Genomic DNA, 7,928 nt, shown 5'->3' on the forward strand with positions numbered 1-7,928 from the left:
TATTATCTCTACTATATATCAAGATATTTCATTCATGACAATTAAACAACATACTTTGTTCGAATTCTTATGCATCATTAATTCATTCATTCAATCATAAAAATATCTATAATAACTACTCCATGGCACTGTTCAAAATTGCCACCAAACATCCCAACTCAATGACATAAGTGTTCATGTCTTGAGTTCTATCCTCATTATGGATACTGTATCAACATTACAACTTTCTTTAGTTTTTCTGTTTTGAATTAATATATATATTGGTTTTTTAACTGTGACAATGTAATTGTTTATTGACAAAAAAATAAATTAAATTAAAATATATATGGTAAATAGCTATAACAGTTTACATGTTTAAAAATTGAAAATGATTATCCTAAATTATATAGTCATAATGTTATTATTTTGACTGACTTAAATATTTGCATGCCGCAAGGCAAAACAAAAAGAACAGGAAAAGAAACCGAACAGCTGTATTTTATGTAACTCGTGCTTTAACAAATAAATATTTTTATTTCATGTCCAGATTTTTTTTATCAGAAGATACTTGTGTTTTTTTAAACACATTAGATTTATTTCTAATTTTAGCTGAATATTTTTGACAAACACATTTTTGAGACCTTAACTACAACTTACCCAATAAGTACAGGCAGACACGAGGATAATTGCTTTGGTCCATATGTTGTGTCAGAAGGTCCAGGCGATCAATTTCCATCAGCAAATCACAAGCCTGGATTTCTGCAGAGTGCTGCATGTCAAATGACACTACATCGCGCACTAGTGGCAAAAGTGTCTCCATGTTCTCCACATTCCACTCTCAGCTATTTCACCCTCTAGTTGCCTACAAATACAAATAGTCAAAATTATGTATGAATCTTTTTTATGTAACTATTAGTTATTTGACTAGGTATTCAAAATGTCATGCAAGGGCGTATTGTAGGAGGTCAGGAGATAAAAACTAGCAGGTTGCAGCTCTCACCCCTGCCTATACCTCGCTTCACCCTTGATGTCAATGTCAATAAAATTACTAAGAATAAGTTAAAAATTTCTTAGACAACACCTTTGAGTGCAAAAAGCTTATCTCTCATTACTCTGTATTGTTGAAATGTGCTTCCTACCTAACATATTCATGGCCCCAGTCTCCAACATTGGACATTGTTCCCAGTAAACAGTACTTGAGACACTCTCGCTTCTCAGCAGCATCCTGAAAAATTATGAAAAAAAAAGTAGGTTATAATTTTTAACAACAATCATCAAAATGAAAACAATGAAAGAATACTTACAACTGAACCACTGACTCCCATTGCAAGTACAGAAACTACGTCCGCACAGAATTTCTTTGTTTTTGCATCTTTATTTTTTCATACACTTCTTTGAGTGCTGGATAATGTTCTCTCAAGAACTTCAGTGGCTTTGGTACTGATGTCATAGAGGTTGTAGATGTTCTTATTAGATTGCTCAACATTTGTAAAGCAGGAAAAATAAATCTACTTCAGGTCCCTGCAAAATATGAAGTATATAGGTTAAGAATCCACTTAGGTTTGAGAAAAGCTCTTATTTAGAATATTTACCTTTAACTTCTCCACGAGCATATTGAGCTCTTCTTGCAGTCGCTTGTCTTCCTCCGACTGTAAATTTAAAGCATTTCAAATACTTACGTGATTAGATGCATCTTCGTGAACAATAAAATTTTGAGAATGATAAATCAATTTCTTACCAAATCCTCATTTTGAGCTACTACAGGTTCTGTTTTTTCTTTTGCTGGTTCCTCGGTTTTATTTTTGACGTCATTTTAACTGTTAGACTTTCTGTTATTAGAAAATATTATTTAGTTTACTCTACGACGTTGACTGTTGAAGCTAAAGCCAATGATTTGAGAAAATTTGACAAGTCACTATACCACAGACTGGCACAAACTGGGAAATCAGAGGGCTACTACGATTATGTCATTTAATACGCGAGTGAAAGAGACGGTGCAATACGAACTTCGTTTTGCGAGTTTTGTAGTAGCCCCTCAGGCAAAAAACGGAAATACGGAAATATTGTTAGTGTTGCCTGTGCATACAAAAAAAATTCCCCCAACTCCCTGACCACCAAATAATAATCTGAGCTAACCGCCAAATAGGAAATCTCTATATATCCCGATCAAGCTAAGTTTGCACCTCCTCGGACGGAGTCGCGGGCAAGAGCTGCACAGCAGCTAACACTATATATAAAATTCTTCTGTACGTGTGATTGTCACCTAACTATATATTTCAATAGGTTCCTAATGGTTTGAAAACACATTTGCACCGGTAGGTGGCGTTGCTGTCGGTATATTATCATAGTTAATTTACCTCTTGGGTTCAGTGATAATAGCTATCAATAGAATTTATATCATTCGAAAAAGGAATAGTGTCATTTGCTCTGTATCGTTCAAATTAACAAAAAATAAATTCAACTTTATCTATGAGACATTAAGATTTAAATTTCGATGTAAATTTTTGTTGTATGGTGGGTCGCAGGAGGATAAGTGATGTTTTTCCGGGCAGCACATCGTATGCCGGGTCCGCTAGTTTATCATAATTATTCTTATTACTGACCAATATAATTCCGTTTTGGACATAACAAAACTTACTTTCTGTTTAAATCCTTGTCTAATACTTTACGAAATGAATAACTAAATCAAGCGAATGCATTATCCTGCCTAGAATTTTTATTGAATCATGAATCGAAATATTACTGGCCCGAAAAATCTAAAAAACCACACGCTTCAAATTACCATATTATATTTTATACTGTTGTGGCTGAATTAATGTCACTTCTCTCTCGAGATCAAGAAACATGGGTGGTTTACAAGCCAAGTTTAAACTTATTATTAGTTTTATAGTTTATTCATTACCTAACTATGAAATTAAATATCTATCAAAATCAGTAAAGTAAGTTATCTATAAGTAATGGTAGAGTTCAATTCTTGTTTTTGTCACAGTTGAACCTATCAGGCTCCTCCTCGCTGCGCTCGTCGTCGAACCTAAAACCTTTCAATTAATCATACTTCGGTTGCTTCGGTTGCCTAAAAATCATTTGTAATCAAATTGCCCTGTGATCACGTAGCAATATTCATAATGACCAGACAATGTAATAAATAATGAAGTTTTAATAATTATTCACTTGGTCCATAACACATCCAAGGTGTATATGTATCCGTCTTCAAAAATATGTATATAATCATAGGAATAAATATATACGTTACCAAAATGTCTAAAATATATATGGTACTTACCTCTACACCTTTATGTCACTAATTATAAAGGTCGATGTATACATCAATGGACACTATGGCTGTGGTGCTATTTATGAATTCGACTGTACCACAAACTCTTATTCCGATATTTCCGATGTAATAAATAAATAAATATCACGGGACAATTCACATCAATTGACCTAGTCCCAAAGTAAGCTTAGCAAAGCTTGTGTTATGGGTACTAAGTAACGATAAATATAATTATTTATAGATACACTAGCTTTGCCCGCGACTTCGTCCGCGTGGAATAGTAACATTGGAAAGTATTTAATTTATATAGGTACCTTTCTTCCAATAATAGCAGATAGAAACTTCTACGTTTACTGAAATAACCTATTTTAATACATTGCTTTATATCTAAACTATTTTTTTGTTCTTCCATTCTTTGGTAAAACATAAGTATTTTACCTCCAACACAAAGGACAATTCTTCATAGTGAGCTCTTGACATCTTACGTCCTTTATTGTAAGTTAGGGGGTAGGATTATAATTAAGACGGCATTCTTACTAAGCATAGCTACACATATTTCCGATAAATATACTTATAGTAAATTGTTTGGAATTCGTTACGAACTTTCATCCCCATATTTCAAGTAGGTATGAAAAATTTCGAAATTTGAAAAGAGCCGGCACAAATATTTTTTAGGGTTCCGTACCTCAAGGAAAAAAATGGAACTCTTATTGGATGACTTTGCTGTCCGTCCGTCCGTCTGTCTGTCAAGACCCTTTATCCCGTAAACGTACGGATAGGTAGTATCGAGTTGAAATTAAAACCCAAAACGTCCCGGAAGCTATGAAAAAAAGTTAAAGGGTACTTCCGGCTGTCCTAGAAACTTGAAATATTGTATAAAGGAAGCTCTACTTTATAGCAAATTTTATTCCCTTTACAGCAAAATAAGTAAGAAAAATCTGAAAATCATAATTTTTCGTGTCTGACTGTCTATGTCAATTAGTCATTTAAAATGACCCCACATTGCGTACATTTTGCTTATGAGCTTAGAATAAGCTCTGCTAACACTGGACATTCATAAATACCTATGCACGGAACCCTTGGTGCGCGAGTCCGAGTCGATTTTAACCGTTTTTTTTTTGTTCTTATCGAATACCTAAACACAAAGATTCATCGATTTATCTGTGATAATGTCGACTTCCATATAATTTTCATCCTATTTCATCCCCTCGCAGGTAGGTAAAATTTTCAAAAAACCCTTGAACAATATCTATTTATTTCAAATCCCAAATGCCAAGTTTCATAAAGAACCATCGATTTATCTTCTACAATGTCGACCTTCATATAAAGTTTCACCCCCACACAGGACGAATTTAAAAAAATGCGCGAAAATATATCTATTTGTCTCTTATCACGTGTCCAAATGCCAATTCATAAAGAACCATCGATTTATTCTTCAAAAATGACGATCTTACATATATAAACTTCATCCCTATTTCACCCCACACAGGGAGAATTTAAAAAACGCGTGAACAATTATTTATCTCTTATCACGTGCCCAAATGCCAAGTTTCATAAAGAAACATCGATTTTTCTTCGATAATGACGACCTCCCATATGAGCTTCATCCCTATTCATCCCCTCATACGTCGAATTTTCAAAAAGCTAAAACACACCGACTTATTTTTTATTAAGTGCTAAATGCCAAATTTCATGGTTTTTATTTCGACAGCGACACTTCCACCAAATAAACTTTAACCCTCCATTTCAACCCCTTAAAGCCTCTTTTCGCAATAAAAGATAGCCTATGTTCTTCCCATGGTCTATTCTATCTCTGTACCAAATTTCATCCAAATCGGTTCAGCGGTTTTGCGTGAAAGCGTAACAGACAGACAGACAGACAGACGGACAGAGTTACTTTCGCATTATAATATTAGATGGATACTTAAATACATATTAAACACCCAAACCCGAGAACAAACATTCTTTTTTTAACTGAATTCAATATATATTTTTTTATGTTTATTACCTGAAACACCGTCATTATGAACCGATATGATTTTTTTTTTAGTTCGTCCAGAAAGCTTTCAAAGGTCCCATAAGCAGCAAATTAGGATCTGAAGATCGAATCTTAAGGAAATCGAGGAACTCTTCAATTCTTATAGTGACCCTATGGTAATTGGATCATTTTACAGTAACTTGTCTGCTCTTGCAAATATAATTTGGTTTAGTGGAACTGATGGTGAAGACCAAATTTGACCAACCCAACTCACTCAATAACACAAGTATTTCACGGGTTAAATTTAAATATCATGATTTATAAGGTAACGGCGCCGATTACGGAATTAACGTATCGAAATCGACGGCCATCACCGCGGCAATTTAAAATACGCATTTTATAATCAAACCGAAGGTTTCTTAAAAAATATATTTTACAAGATAAAAAGCTTATTTAGTCGACTCACGGATCTATTAGCGCTAGTGTATGTGAATGAATCAAAGATCTCGCAATTCGTGATTTTCCGAAATGGCACCGACAAGAGTATTTGCCATAACTAACGCGTACACCACATACAACCAGACTCGAATCTTATTTAGTGTTTTACAAAATAGTTATGGCAATTGACTAATGTTATGGTTTTTCAATCGGCTTTTTATAGTTTTTTGTACGAGTTCTGAATACTTTTTTATATTTTTTGGCCCGGAAATACGATTTAAAATGGAAAATAAAATACAGCGGCGATAGGCGCCATTTTTTAACTGTTGATTGTAATACCGTGGTATATCACGTAATATTAAAGTGGTAGTTTTGGTTCTTCAAGCTTATTTTTGGTATAATTATCGTTTATATAATTGTTCAGTTATTCCAATCTTAACTATTCACGCTGTTTAAAAAACTATTTCCTGGTATGAAAAGTATAACAAACTCTTAATTTTTAGCAAAAACTTCAATACTGAATTTTAGTTTCTATAGAAACCGTTATTTTACCAATTATGTTTAAATATTGCGATGAAAATGTTATTTTACTTCCAGTTAAGTAATTTTGGTTATAGCCAAGGATTAATAAGTACATTTGATTACCTAACTATCAAACAAACTCTTATCCTTAAGTTTTTATAGGTCGGAATTTGTTTTTGTCACAGTTGAACCTATCAGGCTCCTCCTCGATGCGTCGTCGTCGAACATAAACCTTTCAATTAATCATACTTCGGTTGTTCGGGAATCTATTACCGACCCATCAAATTGCCCTGTGGTCACGTAGCAATATTCTTAATGACCAGACAATGTAATAAATAATGAGTTAGGAATAATTTTCACTTGTCCAAAATACATCCAAGGTTTATGTATCCGTAAGTGCAGATTTTTGATAAAGTTATGACTTTTACTCAAAATGCATACATTAACTATTACTTACCTTTATGTCATAATTATAAAGGTCGATGTATACATCATTGGACACTATGGCTTGCTATTTATGAATTATTTAAATTTTCTCAAAAATATTTCGATGTACAATAAATAAATATACGGGACCAAAGCCATCAATTTTCTTAATCCCAAAGTAAGCTTCAAAGCATGTGTTATGGGTCCTTTTACCGATTTATAAAATATGATTTTTTTTTATACCCTCCAGAAAAGCTCAATTAGGTCCCATAAGCTGTTTATTACCACTGTAATAGAAGATTTGGAAATTTTGATTTCAAAATTATTTATAGGTACTAATATGGTAAAAGGAGAAGATCGAATTAAGAAATCAGGGAACTCTTCAATTATTTGCTCTTGAAAATCATATATTAGCAGTAACTTGTGCATTTGCTCTTGCAAACATAATTTTTGGACCAGATTTGAACGGAACTACTCAATAACAAGTATTTCACGGGTTAAATTTAAATTATCATGATTAATATACTTAACTAGATAAGCGACTAAGAAGAAGACTGATACTGAAGCCAGAAGGTAGGCAACGGAACTCTGTTATAAAACAACGTAACTAAGTCGTGTTTGGGCTTAATGGAATTGTTGTGAGATGTACTTTGGCTAAGAATCACTAAAAAGTGAGAAATAAAGAAAATTTTTAACAAAAAAAAAACCGACTCCAAAAAATGGAACCGACTACAAAACCCTTGAAAATATTTTTCTATGTAAGTACGTACTAGCTCGAAGTCGGTGACTCAGCACGACCCAGCAGGAGGGATTGAAACCCATAGTATGTAGATGAGGTAGACGACTATTGTCCCACTCCTGCTGGCTCGTGCTGAGGCACCGACTTCGAGCTAGTACGTACTTACCTAGAAAAATATTTTCAAGGGTTTTGTAGTCGGTTCCATTTTTTGTTATTTTTTTCATACAAATATCTGCCCCGACCCGGGGTCGTATCTGGTCGTCGAGGCTGGGTAACAAATTTTTGAGTTGTTTGATAAGATAAATATTTTGGGAACAACTTTTTATTTAACTTCACCTCTTATATTTGTTTCGTTTATTTACTTCAAAATTTGCAAGTTAAATAATTTTGACCCACTTTCAGTGATCGGATTAATTTGAGATTTGGTACACGAATGTAAGTTGCATGGCAATATTATGGTTCTCCTATGGTAGCCCGAAAACTTTTAATCCTATTTTCACTACCACTAATTTCATTAGCCCTAAAATGAAAAAGCCGAATTTTTAATTTTCCTAACTATTCATTAGCTCTAA

The 7,928-nt window shown here is 33.6% G+C and overlaps 1 protein-coding gene and 1 pseudogene across 1 annotated transcript; one reads left to right on the forward strand and one right to left on the reverse strand.

The window, feature by feature from the left end:
• LOC141437211 (cytochrome P450 315a1, mitochondrial-like) overlaps nucleotides 1-763 on the forward strand; it is a 2,973-nt pseudogene extending 2,210 nt beyond the window's left edge.
• LOC141437281 (uncharacterized) lies at nucleotides 650-1,907 on the reverse strand. Its single transcript, XM_074100545.1, has 5 exons — nucleotides 1,718-1,907; nucleotides 1,572-1,628; nucleotides 1,284-1,500; nucleotides 1,119-1,204; nucleotides 650-841 (listed from the first exon to the last, which is right to left on the reverse strand). Exons 3-5 carry the CDS (start codon nucleotides 1,302-1,304, stop codon nucleotides 778-780), a joined length of 171 nt encoding a protein of 56 aa, XP_073956646.1. The 5' UTR covers nucleotides 1,305-1,500; nucleotides 1,572-1,628; nucleotides 1,718-1,907; the 3' UTR covers nucleotides 650-777.
• Nucleotides 1,908-7,928: the final 6,021 nt, after the last annotated feature.

The sequence above is a fragment of the Choristoneura fumiferana genome, chromosome 17, assembly GCF_025370935.1.
Source record: "Choristoneura fumiferana chromosome 17, NRCan_CFum_1, whole genome shotgun sequence".
NCBI lineage: Eukaryota > Metazoa > Arthropoda > Insecta > Lepidoptera > Tortricidae > Choristoneura > Choristoneura fumiferana.

Bases quoted from the DNA above. Each gene is read 5' to 3' on its own strand.
- LOC141437281 (XM_074100545.1), bottom strand. From the start codon at position 1,304: ATGGGAGTCAGTGGTTCAGTT. The intron at 1,205-1,283 runs GTAAGTATTCTT...ATAATTTTTCAG, and splicing joins TGGGAGTCAGTGGTTCAGTT to GATGCTGCTGAGAAGCGAGA. The intron at 842-1,118 runs GTAGGAAGCACA...TTGTATTTGTAG, and splicing joins TGGGGCCATGAATATGTTAG to GCAACTAGAGGGTGAAATAG.